Below are 14,171 nucleotides of genomic sequence, written 5' to 3'. Positions count from 1 at the left end.
ATGCCAACAACAAGAATGTGTTGAAACCCCCTCCGGGATTCAATACAAATCAAGGGGAAGGGAAAGCGTCGTTGGAGGATGTGGTGTCTACATTTGTTACTAAATCTAACAAGAGGATGTCGAGGACTGAAACTCGAATGGACAGCATGGAGACACACATGTGTAGTTTGGGAGCTATGATGAAATCCATGGAGACACAGATTGGACAGTTTGCAAATGCTTTGAAGGATCAAAACAGAGGACAGTTTCCCAGCAATACTGAAGTGAATCCAAAAGAGCAGTGCAAAGCAGTTGAGTTGAGAAGTGGGAAGATGTAGTAACCCAGATACCATTTTAAGATAATAATATGTTAAATATGATTAAGGGTTGGTATTTAACCAATTTCGGAGTGTTATTGGACTTCAGAAGTAAAATTTGGGCTTTTTCATTTTGGGCCGGATAGTAAGTTCCGATCCCGGATAGTAAGCTCCAATCCCAGATAGTAAGCTCCGATCCCGGATAGTAAGCTCCGATCGGAACGTAAGCTCCGATCCTGGAACGGAAGTTCCGATCCCCAGCTGTCAGAAATGATCGATGACTCAGTCGCGAGTTTTGACAAGTGTCGGTCATAGAGCAGATCGGAAGCTCCGATCGTAGATCGGAAGTTCCGATCCTGGCGTGGCAGACATGCACGCAATGAGCTGGATCGGAAGCTCCGATCCTGAAATCGGAAGTTCCGATCCTGGCCAAGAAATTTGGCTATAAATAGGGCCGTTCAGAGTTCATTTTTAATTGCGAATTCCAGAGTTTCCTTCTTCAGTTATATAGTGTGAGTTATACACTTGAGGGCCCTATCGGTTATAATAGAGGTTTTGGAATAACCAAGGGGTGGTTATAGTCATCCGGGACTAGCGACTCCAAAGGGCAAACTACGGACGAAGGTATGATCCGGGAATCTATTTAAGTTTTGGGAGTACTTATTAGCTTAGTTAAGGCTTATAGAATTTATGTAGTGATACGGTGAACTTTTGAATATAGGCTTGGAACCTAGGATCCTATTATACTTGAACTAGCCTAGAGGTACGTACACATTGACTGAGATTGCCAGCGAGTATACATGTTTATATGTTGCATTTATTTGGCATTATTATATGGCATGATGTATGATTTATCGTTTTCTATACTCATATGTCATGTGCATATACACGCTGAGCCTATACCTTGTTATACCTGATTATAGAGCCGCTCAGCTCTATACTCGATAGTCTGTCACTGAGAGTACTGCGACGGCGGGGGCATTTATGTCTGTCTACTCTGGTGTACTAGACGAGTGTGGTTGCACCCAGAGGTTGATCCGTGCGGTGGCAGCACTCATATGGCGCCGGTTCTGAGCATGACTTTTCAGATGACCCTGTACCAGTCATCATGTTGCATGCATTATATACATATGTTTACTCATGTCTATGTACTGGGCGTAGCGCTCACGTCCTAGTTGTTATCTTGGACACCCTATTCCATGGGGCAGGTCGCAGGATGGACGGAGCTGGTAGTTCAAGGCAGGACTAGGGAGCAGGAGCTTTGAAAGTTTTTATACAGCACGATTTATTAGCTGTATAATGTTTACTTTTAAGAATTTCGATATGATTGTATCACTACAGATTTAAGCCCAGATTATATTACTAAGCTGATATGTAAATTATGGATTATGTTTCCGCACGTTTTTACTCTGTTAAGTATTTTGCTGTATTAAGTATAATGCATGCTATTAGTTGTCAGTTAGTAGGTTATTCCATGCAGGGTCACTACATTTTTGGTATCAGAGCATGCATAGATTTTGGGATTAGTACTTGGGATTTAGTTTAGTCTTGAGTAATTCTTGCGCATTTGGGATTTTAATGTGCAATTCTTTTCAGGATATGGCTGACGAGAGTCACGGTAGTGTTGGCCAGGGAGGTGGTCATCATCATCGTCGCCATCATCATCAGGATGATCAACATCGTCCTCATGAGGGTCGACGTCGCTATACTATTAATAAGTTTATGCAGGTAGGACCGAAACCCTTAGTGGGAGGCGAGAATCCTGAACAAGCTAGAAGCTGGATGTCTAAACTTGAGAGCACGTTCCGAGCTTTCGAGTGTACTGAGGAGCAGAAATTGAAAGTTCTAGAATTCGTTCTAGAGGATAGAGCACGTTTTTGGTGGGATGCCAAGGTTGCTCAGGCACGTACTGAGAGAGGACAGGTGACTTGGGGGGATTTCTGTCGGGAGTTTCAGAAATTGTATTTTCCTCCGGCTGTTCGCCAAGCACGATCTATGGAGTTGCTTACTTTGAGGCAAGGATCAATGACTATTGATCAGTATCAACAGCGATTTCTTGATCTGCTACCTTTCAGTCCCCATATCAATGAGAGTGATGCGTCGAAATATGATATCTTTTTACAAGGTTTGAACCAAGATATCTACTCTCAGGTTGTCGTCTGTGATGACCCGGTATCTTTTGAGACTTTGGTGAACCGTTGCCATCTTGTGGAGACTAGCAACAGGCGTGCACAGTTGATGATGCCAGCACAGCCTAGTGGATCTTTTGAGCCTCGAGCTCAATCTGTTGTGCAATCTGGACCTACGTCTTCTTCTACTCCTACTACTTCGTCTGGTTCTCGTGGTTCACGAGGTATATTTCGTTTTGGGAAGAAGAAGAAGAAGGAGGAGTTTTGTAGCCATTGTGGAGGGAAGCATCCTGCAGCTTCATGTCGGAGAGCTACTGGTGCTTGTTATATTTGTGGTCAGCAGGGACATCTGCGGAGAGATTGTCCTCAGCGCATGGGTTCTGCTAGTGGATCGGGATCCCAGGTTGGATCTCAGGCTTCTACTTTTCCACGTCAGCAGCCAGCACCACAGAGTTCTTCTGGTTTTCGTCCCCAAACTCAAGGGCAGGTGTTTGCTCTGTCTCAGGAGCAGGCTACTGAGGGAAGTGATCGCATGTTGGCAGGTAACTTCTTGTTATGTGGTATTCCTGCACTTGTATTAATTGATACTGGAGCATCGCATTCCTTTATTTCTAGTCGCTTCGTTAAGAGACATAGATTACCTTACGTATCATTAGATATGGATTTAGTTGTATCTACTCCGTTGGAGCAGGAGGTAGTAACTAAGCGTCTAGTGATGGGTTGCCTTCTGGAGTTTGAGGGTAATGTGTTATCGGCTAATTTGATGATATTAGCGATGACAGATTTTGATTGTATTTTGGGAATAGATATGCTGACTTTGTATCACGCTACTGTGGATTGTTATCAGCGTCTGGTACAGTTTCATCCCGTTGAGGGTGATAGCTGGTATTTTTATGGTGAGGGTGCGCGACCTCCGATGCCACTTGTTTCGGCTCTGAAGGCATGTCATGTCTTGGAGTCAGGTGGGGAGGGCTACCTCATCTATGCAGTTGATATGTCCATGAGTAGTACGGGTATTGATCAGCTACCGGTTGTCAGCGAGTTTCCTGACGTATTCCCTGATGAGATTCCTGGCTTTCCTCCGGTTCGAGAGGTTGAATTTGGTATTGATCTAGTACCAGGAACTACGCCTATATCCCGAGCACCTTATCGTCTGGCACCGTCAGAGATGAGGGAATTGAAACAGCAGTTGCAAGATCTGCTTGATAAGGGATATATTCGTCCGAGTGTTTCTCCGTGGGGAGCACCTGTTTTGTTTGTCAAGAAAAAGGATGGATCGATGCGATTATGTATTGATTACAGGCAGTTGAATCGTGTCACCATCAAGAATAAGTATCCTTTGTCGCGGATTGATGATCTATTCGATCAACTACAGGGTACTTCTGTTTATTCGAAGATAGATCTGAGATCTGGATACCATCAGATGCGGGTACGAGACTCAGATATATCTACGACTGCTTTTAGGACCAGATACGGACATTATGAGTTTCTGGTGATGCCATTCGGTTTGACGAATGCACCGGCAGTCTTTATGAATCTGATGAATCAGGTATTTCGAGATTATCTGGATAGATTTGTCATCGTCTTTATAGATGATATTCTTGTTTATTCTCATGACAAGGATGAGCATGCACAACATTTGAGGATTGTTCTACAGACGTTACGAGATAAGCAGCTATATGCGAAATTGAGCAAGTGTGAATTCTGGCTTGATCGGGTAGTATTTCTCGGTCATGTGATTTCTAATGAAGGGATATCTGTTGATCCTAGTAAGATAGAGGCAGTGCTGAACTGGTATCGTTTGACGACGGTTGCTGAGATTCGTAGTTTCTTGGGTCTAGCTAGATATTACCGTCGGTTCATCGAGAATTTTGCACAATTGGTAAGGCCTTTGACTCAGCTTACACGGAAAGATGTTGCCTTCATTTGGTCCTCGGATTGTGAGGAGTCATTTCACGAGCTGCGTAGACGTCTTACTATTGCACCTGTGCTAGCTCTACCTTCTGGATCAGGAGGTTATGTTGTCTATACTGATGCCTCTGGTCAAGGGTTAGGATGTGTTTTGACACAGCATGGACATGTTATTGCCTATGCTTCTCGACAGTTGAAGACGCATGAGAATAACTATCCAGTGCATGATCTCGAGTTAGCTGCCATTGTATTTGCGCTCAAGATTTGGAGACATTATCTTTATGGCGAGAAATTTGAGATATTTACGGATCACAAGAGTTTGAAGTATTTATTCACTCAGGCAGAGTTGAATATGCGACAGAGACGCTGGATGGATCTCCTGAAGGATTATGATTGTGAAATCAAATATCATCCAGGTTCTGCTAATCTTACTGCTGATGCCTTGAGTCGGCAGGTGAGACTGTCTGCACTTCAGACTAATGAAATATCTCATATGATTCAAGAGTGCTGTTCATTGAGTTTTACGCTCAAGCACAAGAAAGGGAGGAATGGGATTCGTTTGTATACTATTCTATCTGAGCCAGCATTGTATTCTCGGATCAGAAATGCTCAGATATCTGATGTTAAGACTCAGCGATTGGCACGTCTAGCCAATGGAGTTAATACATCTGGATTCCATTTTCAGGCAGATGGTTTATTGTGCCTATCCAATAGAGTGGTTGTACCTAATGTTGCGGAGCTCAGGAATGATATTCTATCTCAAGCTCACAGGAGTCGATTATCAGTTCATCCTGGAAGTATGAAAATGTATAAGGACTTGCGAACTAGATTTTGGTGGAAGGGGATGAAGCGAAGTGTGTATCAATTTGTTTCGAGATGTTTGGTTTGTCAACAGATCAAGGCTGAACATCGACGACCAGGTGGATTACTGCAGAATCTTGAGATTCCCGAATGGAAGTGGGAGCACGTGACTATGGATTTTGTTACCCACTTGCCTATGACTTCACGTCAGTGTGATGCTATCTGGGTTGTCATTGACCGTTTGACAAAATCAGCACATTTCATTCCTTATAACCGGGAGTATTCTTATGATCGCATGACATGCTTATATATCCAGGAGATTGTGCGATTACATGGGATTCCAGTGAGTATTGTCAGTGATAGAGATCCGCGATTTACTTCACGTTTTTGGGGTAGTTTTCAGCAAGCATTGGGTACCACTCTGAGTTTGAGCACGGCGTATCATCCGGAGACTGACGGGCAGTCAGAGCGCACTGTTCGTACGCTGGAGGATATGCTACGTTCTTCTATCATGGATTTTGGCTTATCTTGGCAGGATCAGTTACCTTTGATTGAATTTGCCTACAATAATAGTTATCATCGTAGTATTGATATGGCACCTTTTGAGGCATTGTATGGTCGACGGTGTCGTACTCCGTTATTCTGGGATGAAGTCGGGGAACGGCAAGTCGAGGGTCCTGAATTGGTGCAGCAGATTGTAGAAAAGGTAGATTTGATCAAGCATAGGATCAAAGTTGCTCAAGATAGACAAGCCAGTTATGCGAATATTCACCGCAGGCCACTTCAGTTTGAGCCTGGTGAATATGTTTTTCTGCGAGTATCACCTTTCAGGAAGGTGATGAGATTCGGTGTGAAAGGCAAGTTGTCTCCTCGTTACATTGGGCCTTTCCAGATACTGGAGAAGATCGGAGATGTTGCTTATCGTTTGGCTTTACCGTCATCTCTTTCCAGTATACACAATGTTTTTCATGTGTCGTTGCTTCGACAGTACATAGCTGATGAATCTCATGTGATTCAGTCTACTGATATTCAGCTAGAGCCAGATCTGTCTTTTGTTGAACGACCAATCTGTATCCTAGACAGGAAGGAGAAAGTTCTTCGGAACAAGACTATACCACTTGTGATGGTACAGTGGCAGCGCCGAGGCGTTGAAGAAGCAACTTGGGAAACTGAGAGTCGTATGCGAGCAGAATATCCTGAGTTGTTTGCTTTGTATTTTTGATTACCATATAAGATGTAATTACCGTTGTTGTAATAAGACATGGTTTAATGTTTCATATTGTTATCTTGATTTATCTTTAGATGTTATTTCGCGGACGAAATATCTAAAGGTGGGGAGAATGTAGTAACCCAGATACCATTTTAAGATAATAATATGTTAAACATGATTAAGGGTTGGTATTTAACCAATTTCGGAGTGTTATTGGACTTCAGAAGTAAAATTTGGGCTTTTTCATTTTGGGCCGGATAGTAAGTTCCGATCCCGGATAGTAAGCTCTGATCCCAGATAGTAAGCTCCGATCGGAACGGAAGCTCCGATCCTGGAACGGAAGTTCCGATCCCCAGCTGTCAGAAATGATCGATGACTCAGTCGCGAGGTTTGACAAGTGTCGGTCATAGAGCAGATCGGAAGTTCTGATCCTGGCGTGGCAGACATGCACGCAATGAGCTGGATCGGAAGCTCCGATCCTGAAATCGGAAGTTCCGATCCTGGCCGAGAAATTTGGCTATAAATAGGGCCGTTCAGAGTTCATTTTCAATTGCGAATTCCCGAGTTTCTTTCTTCAGTTATATAGTGTGAGTTATACACTTGAGGGCCCTATCGGTTATAATAGAGGTTCTGGAATAACCAAGGGGTGGTTATAGTCATCCGGGAGTAGCGACTCCAAAGGGCTAACTACGGACGAAGGTATGATCCGGAAATCTATTTAAGTTTTGGGAGTACTTATTAGCTTAGTTAAGGCTTATAGAATTTATGTAGTGATACGGTGAACTTTTGAATATAGGCTTGGAACTTAGGATCCTATTATACTTGAACTAGCCTAGAGGTACGTACACATTGACTGAGATTGCCAGCGAGTATACATGTTTATATGTTGCATTTATTTGGCATTATTATATGGAATGATGTATGATTTACCGTTTTCTATACTCATATGTCATGTGCATATACACGCTGAGCTTATACCTTGTTATACCTGATTATAGAGCCGCTCAGCTCTATACTCGATAGTCTGTCACTGAGAGTACCGCGACAGCAGGGGCATTTATGTCTGTCTACTCTGGTGTACTAGACGAGTGTGGTTGCACCCAGAGGTTGATCCGTGCGGTGGCAGCACTCATATGGCGCCGGTTCTGAGCATGACTTTTCAGATGACCCTGTACCAGTCATCATGTTGCATGCATTATATACATATGTTTACTCATGTCTATGTACTGGGCGTAGCGCTTACGTCCTAGTTGTTATCTTGGACACCCTATTCCATGGGGCAGGTCGCAGGATGGACGGAGCTGGTAGTTCAAGGCAGGACTAGGGAGCAGGAGATTTGAAAGTTTTTATACAGCACGATTTATTAGCTGTATAATGTTTACTTTTAAGAATTTCGATATGATTGTATCACTACAGATTTAAGCCCAGATTATATTACTAAGCTGATATGTAAATTATGGATTATGTTTCCGCACGTTTTTACTCTGTTAAGTATTTTGCTGTATTAAGTTTAATGCATGCTATTAGTTGCCAGTTAGTAGGTGATTCCATGCAGGGTCACTACAGAAGAAGTTAGAAGCAAAAGAGCAGAGAAAAGCCAAAGAAAGTGAAGAACCAGTGGCTGAAGAAATTTTGGTTGAAGAGCCCAAGAAGGAAGCTGAATCTAAACCGATGTACAAGCCACAACTTCCTTATCCACAGCGGTTTAAGAAGAAGGCACTTGATGAGCAGTTTTTCAAGTTTCTAGATATCTTCAAGAAGATACACATCAATATTCCATTTGAAGATGCCTTGGAACAAATTCCTAATTATGCAAAATTCATCAAAGATGTAATGTCTAAGAAGAGGAGATTGCAAGACAACGATGTGGTGAATTTGACAGAAGAATGTAGCGCAATCCTGCAGAAAAAGTTGCCACAAAAGCTGAAGGATCCAGGGAGTTTTACTATCCCTTGTTTTATTGGTGGTTCTAAGGTAAATAGAGCTTTATGTGATTTAGGAGCAAGTATAAATTTAATGCATTTTTCTGTTTACAGGACTTTGGAGCTTGGAGAAGTCAAGGCGACCACCATCACATTACAGCTGGCTGATCGGAGTATCACATACCCACGGGGTATTGTGGAGGATGTTTTGGTAAAGGTCGATAAGTTCATATTTCCAGCAGACTTCGTGATTTTGGACATGGATGAAGATGAAGAAACTCCCTTGATTTTTGGGAGACCTTTTCTAGCTACTGCACGCGCATTGATCGATGTCCACAAGGGAGAACTCACACTTCGAGTTGGTGGTGAAGCGGTGATTTTTAATATTTATCACACCATGAGGGGCCCAAATGAGGTAAGTACATGTAAGAGCATTGAAATTATTGATTCTCATAATTCTTTTTCATGTGCAGGAAGTACTTTTTCCGCTCGAACGATATTTGGTGGCGGACGAGGTGGTTGATAAGGAAGAGGATTGGGAGTTACATGAACAAAAAGTATTCCTAGACAGCGCTCCGAAAGAAAAAATGGTGAGTTATAAGGAATCTGAAACATTGGAAGATAGTGCACCAGAGGTATCCCCTGAAACTCATGATCTGAAAGCATTGCCTGCGCACCTATGTTATGAATTCCTTGGTAAAAATTCTACTTGTCCTGTTATTATATCTGCTCATTTGTCTGCTGTAGAGAAAGATAAGTTGCTGAGAGTTCTGAAAAATTTTAAAACTGCTTTAGGATGGTCAATCTCGGACATTAAGGGTATTATTCCAACAATTTGCATGCATAAAATCTTGATGGAAGAGTCTTATACCCCTTATGTTGATCATCAGAGGCGGTTAAATCCCGCTATGAAGGAGGTAGTTAAGAAAGAAGTTTTAAAGTTGTTGAATGCGGGAGTGATTTATGCTATTTCTGACAGTAGTTGGGTATCTCCTGTTCAATTGGTGCCTAAGAAAGGTGGGATTACTGTGGTTAAAAACGATAATAATGAGTTAATCTCCACACGTACAGTAACTGGCTAACGAGTTTGTATAGATTATAGGAAGTTGAACAAAGCTACTCGTAAAGATCATTTTCAACTTCCTTTCATTGATCAAATGCTTGATAGACTTGCTGGTTATTGTAATTACTGCTTCTTAGATGGGTATTCAGGTTATAATCAAATTGCCATAGCACCGGAGGATCAGGAGAAGACTACTTTTACGTGTCCCTATGGCACGTTTGCTTTCAGGAGGATGCCTTTTGGACTGTGTAATGCACCTGCAACTTTTCAGCGGTGTATGATGGCGATTTTTGCAGATATGGTGGAGGACGTGATGGAAGTTTTTATGGATGACTTTTCCATATTTGGTACCTCTTTTGATCATTGCTTGCATAATCTATCTCTTGTTTTGCAGAGGTGCCAAGAAAAGAATTTAGTTCTTAACTGGGAAAAATGTCACTTTATGGTTCAAGAGGGCATTGTCCTTGGACATAAAGTGTCATCCAATGGATTAAAGGTGGATCGAGCCAAAGTGGTTGCAATTGAGAAGCTTCCACCTCCGAAGAATATCAAGGGCATCAGAAGTTTTTTAGGCCATGCAGGGTTTTATCGGCGTTTCATCAAGGATTTTTCTAAAATCACAAAACTCCTGTGTAATTTACTTGAAAAAGATTCTACATTCATTTTTGATGATGATTGTTTGCAGGCCTTTGAAAAGATCAAGACGGCATTGACCACAGCACCCATCATGATTGTGCCAGATTGGAAGGAGCCCTTTGAGCTTATGTGCGATGCTAGTGACTATGCAGTGGGCGCTGTATTAGGCCAGCGGAGAGATAAGATGTTTCGAGCCATATATTATTCCAGTCGAACCATGGATGCCGCGCAGCAAAACTACACTACTACAGAAAAAGAGATGCTTGCAGTAGTTTTTGCTTTTGATAAATTTCGTCCATACATAATTGGTACTAAAGTAGTTTTTTATACTGACCATGCAGCGATTCGCTACTTGTTTGCCAAAAAAGACGCCAAGCCACGCTTGATAAGGTGGATTCTACTTTTACAAGAGTTTGATTTTGAGATCAAGGACAAGAAGGGTAGTGAAAATCAAGTTGCTGATCACTTGTCAAGATTGGAGCTAGAAGACGTGAAGGAGGAGGAGAGCATAAAGGAATTGTTTCCGGATGAACAAATCTTTGAGGTAAGTTCCTTTATTCCATGGTTTGCTGATATTGCGAATTTCTTGTCTTGTGGTGCCATGCCTCTAGAATTGAACCGACATCAGAAAAAGAAATTTTTCCATGACGTTAAGTTCTACTTGTGGGATAATCCCTATGTTTTCAAACGTTGTGCCGATCAAGTGATTCGGAGATGTGTGGCGGGGCAAGAGGCAAATGAAATTTTGGAACAATGTCATTCCTCACCCTATGGAGGACATTTTGGAGCCACCCGAACTGCTGCTAAGGTACTAAAATCTGGTTTTTATTGGCCTATGTTGTTTAAAAATAGTTATACCTTGGTGAAATCATGTGATAAGTGTCAAAAAACGGGAAATATTTCAAGAAGGCATGAATTACCCCTCACAAATATTTTAGAAGTAGAATTATTTGATGTGTGGGGTATTGATTTTATGGGTCCCTTTCCCCCTTCTTTTGGGTACACTTATATTTTATTAGCAGTTGATTACGTTTCGAAATGGGTGGAAGCCTTTGCCACCTCGACTAATGACGCTCGTGTGGTAGTTAAATTTTTGCAAAAGAATATCTTCAAGAGGTTTGGAACTCCACGAGCAATAATCAGTGATGAAGGTACGCATTTCTGCAATAAAATTATTAATACCTTGCTCACTAAGTATGGTGTCAGGCATAAGGTGGCGTGTGCATACCATCCTCAAACCAATGGCCAGGCGGAGATCTCTAACCGGGAAATCAAGCAAATCTTGGAGAAAACGATTAAGACAAATCGGAAAGATTGGGCAATCAAGTTAGATGACGCCATTTGGGCCTACCGCACCGCATTCAAAACGCCCATTGGGATGTCTCCTTACAAGCTTGTTTTTGGAAAGGCATGTCATTTACCTTTGGAGTTGGAGCATAAGGCGTTTTGGGCTATCAAGAAGCTAAACATGGATCTCGAAGCATCCGGGGAGTTGCGGAAACTACAGTTGAATGAATTGGATGAATTTCGCAGTGAAGCATATGAGAATGCCAAGCTATACAAAGATCAAACAAAAAAGTGGCATGATAAAAACATTGTGCATAGGGAATTCGAAACGGGTCAGAAAGTTTTGCTATTTAAATCTCATTTGAAATTATTCCCAGGGAAGTTGAAATCGCGATGGTCAGGGCCGTTTCTCGTAGAGACCGTTTATCCACATGGTGCCATTGAATTGCGATGTACAGATGGAAGAGTTTTCAAGGTCAATGGGCAGAGAGTCAAGCACTACTTTGGCAATGAAGTACCACCCGCATCCAGTGCATTGCTTAATGATCCCAACTAAAGACTGGTGCAAGTCGGGCTGAGGACTTTAAACCAAGCGCTTTTTGGGAGGCCACCCAAACTTTTTAGTTTTTGTTTTTGCTTTCTCGTTTTAATTTTGCTTTTTAGTTTTTACTGTTAATTTTGTTGTTTTGGAAGTAATTTGTTTTTTTTCTATGATTTTTTCAGTATTTTGGATGCCAATCGCGAGCCGAAGGGGCGCCCGCTCTACCTAAAGGCGCGCCCGCGCAGTCATATATTCAACCCAAGGTTTTTTTTTCAAGATTGAGGGGCGCCCGCTCCACTATAGGCTCGCCCGCGCCGCTCCTACATATGGTGAAATTTTTTTTTTCGAGCTAAAGGCGCGCCCGCCCCTTTTTCAGCGCGCTCGCTCCGTTCCTGTGCCGTAATGAGTGCCAATTTTTTGAACTGAAGGCACGCCCGCTCCTCTACATTGCGCGCCCGCCCCGCCCCTGCACTCAATAAATTTAACCTACCGAAATAAAGGCGCGCCCGCTCCTCTACATTGAGCGCCCGCCCCACTCTCTTTTTCCATATATCCGATTCCTTTTCTTTCCTTTTCCCAATTTTTTTTTCCTAATTCTTCTTCCACCTTCTTCCTCACGATTCTTTCCCCTCTTCTATTATTATCATCGGATCTTCTATCTCATACTCTCCAACCTACACAATCTAATTTCTTTCATCATCATCTCATTGAAGCGGGAAGGTCGTATCAACATTGTCAAGGGCACAACTCGATCCATATTTTGGAGGAGTCTACAATGGGGAAACTTTTGATTATCTACTTTTCTCGGACTCATTTGGAGTAAGTTCTTTCTTTTGGTGATTATAAAAGTGATTTGGGTGGTGAGTATTCCGAACTTCTATATCTTGTGATTCGTAGGTATTGACGTTTTTGTGCGGATAATCATTCTTTGGAGTTTGGATTCTGTTGGATTGTCGTGAAGAGTTTGTTGTTGTGTGTGGATTGTGGATTAGATTTAAGTTTGGGGGAGTTGTGATTGTGGCATATTGGTTAATTGTTGCATGACTTGTGGTGCATACTAAGTGTTTGATTCATGGCACCAAAGAAGAAACAAAAATCTGTTGCATCATCTTCTCATGCTAATCTGGAGCCTGAGCCGCAGCGTTTCTGGAATGAGAGTGCCGAACAGAATTATCAAAATTGTCTAGGCAAAACGATATTACCGGAGCGTGGGTTTGATATGACATCGGGATTTGGGAACGATGAGTTTTTTAGTACAATTGGTAGGACTGTGGCTGGGCGTCAATGGTTAAATTTTGTTAAGCCACCTCAGGATGCAGTCGTCCCAGTCGTTCGTGAATTTTATGCGAACTTGAAAGTAAAGCACATGCAGTTGAAAGTGCTTGTCCGAGGCCAGCTGGTTCCTTTTGATGCTCACACTATTAACACCCTGTACAACCTTCCGCCAGTATTTCACGATGAGTATGCGGAGTACCGAGCGAATGTAGTGGATTACGCGGCGATTCTGAGCCGTATTTGTGTTCCGGGCATGGAATGGCGCATGGGCCATGATCATCAGCCTTCCAAGTTGAAGAAGACCGAGCTAATTCCTGATAAGCTGTGGTATAACTTTGTGTGTGCTCGTCTTAAACCGACTGACCACGAGCATGAGGTGACATGAGAACGAGCGATTCTTGTTTATTGCATTTTGGAGGGCAAAGCAATCGACTTGGGACAGATTTGTCAAGCAAAAATTCAGGGTGTGGTGGCCGGTAAGACGACTGGCGGGTTTGCATTACCCGCACTTATCACTGATCTTTGTGAAGCGGCTGGAGTTGAGTGGGGCCAGAATGAAGAATTGATGAAAGCTACTGCCCCTATTGCTTGTATTACTCCTTTTCATCTGATACCGGCTTTTGAGCACCGAACTCGCGCTGAGAGGAGAGATTTTAATGATCGAGCAGCTGCACGAAGCGGCCCTGCACCCTGACCTCAAGCACCCCCTGTTACGCTCGATCTTGTTGCTCTTCTGGAGGATGAATTGAGAGCACACCGTCAAGAGTTTCGGACGTTTCAGCAGACTACTGGTGTCTTTATGGACTACATGATGGATTTTACAGATGCTTTGAGACATCAGTTTCCACTGGCTGCTAGTTCGACTCATCCATTTCCTCTATATCCACAGTGGCCGCCCACTTTTGGCCCTTCAGGTCCGTCCCATGATGATGCCGTTGATGATGGCGACGACCATTGACGGTCGTCGTTTGTGGTACATGTCCTTTATGCTTTCTTGTTTTATTCTTTGAGGACAATGAATGTACTAAGTTTGGGGGAGTTGTGTCATTTCTGATTTTTTTTGTTTTTGTTTTTTTGTTTTTGTTTAGTTGCTTTTTCTT

General features: G+C 42.6%; 1 protein-coding gene across 1 annotated transcript; it reads left to right on the top strand.

Moving 5' to 3' along the window:
- Positions 1–11,346: 11,346 nt before the first annotated feature.
- Positions 11,347–11,811, top strand: LOC140861490 (uncharacterized). The gene is made up of 2 exons (XM_073264511.1): positions 11,347–11,500; positions 11,633–11,811. Exons 1-2 carry the CDS (start codon positions 11,347–11,349, stop codon positions 11,809–11,811), a joined length of 333 nt encoding a protein of 110 aa, XP_073120612.1.
- Positions 11,812–14,171: the final 2,360 nt, after the last annotated feature.

Source organism: Henckelia pumila, chromosome 4, assembly GCF_033568475.1.
Source record: "Henckelia pumila isolate YLH828 chromosome 4, ASM3356847v2, whole genome shotgun sequence".
Taxonomy (NCBI): Eukaryota; Viridiplantae; Streptophyta; class Magnoliopsida; order Lamiales; family Gesneriaceae; genus Henckelia; species Henckelia pumila.
The sequence above is the reverse complement of the archived record's forward strand: the minus strand, read 5'-3'. Positions and strand labels throughout refer to the sequence as shown.

Excerpts from the sequence above, each read along its gene's own strand:
- LOC140861490 (XM_073264511.1), top strand. The coding sequence starts at position 11,347 with ATGTCTCCTTACAAGCTTGTTTTTGGAAAGGCATGTCATTTACCTTTG. Across the intron at positions 11,501-11,632 it reads TGAATTGGATGAATTTCGCA|GGAAGTTGAAATCGCGATGG; the intron begins GTGAAGCATATG and ends AATTATTCCCAG.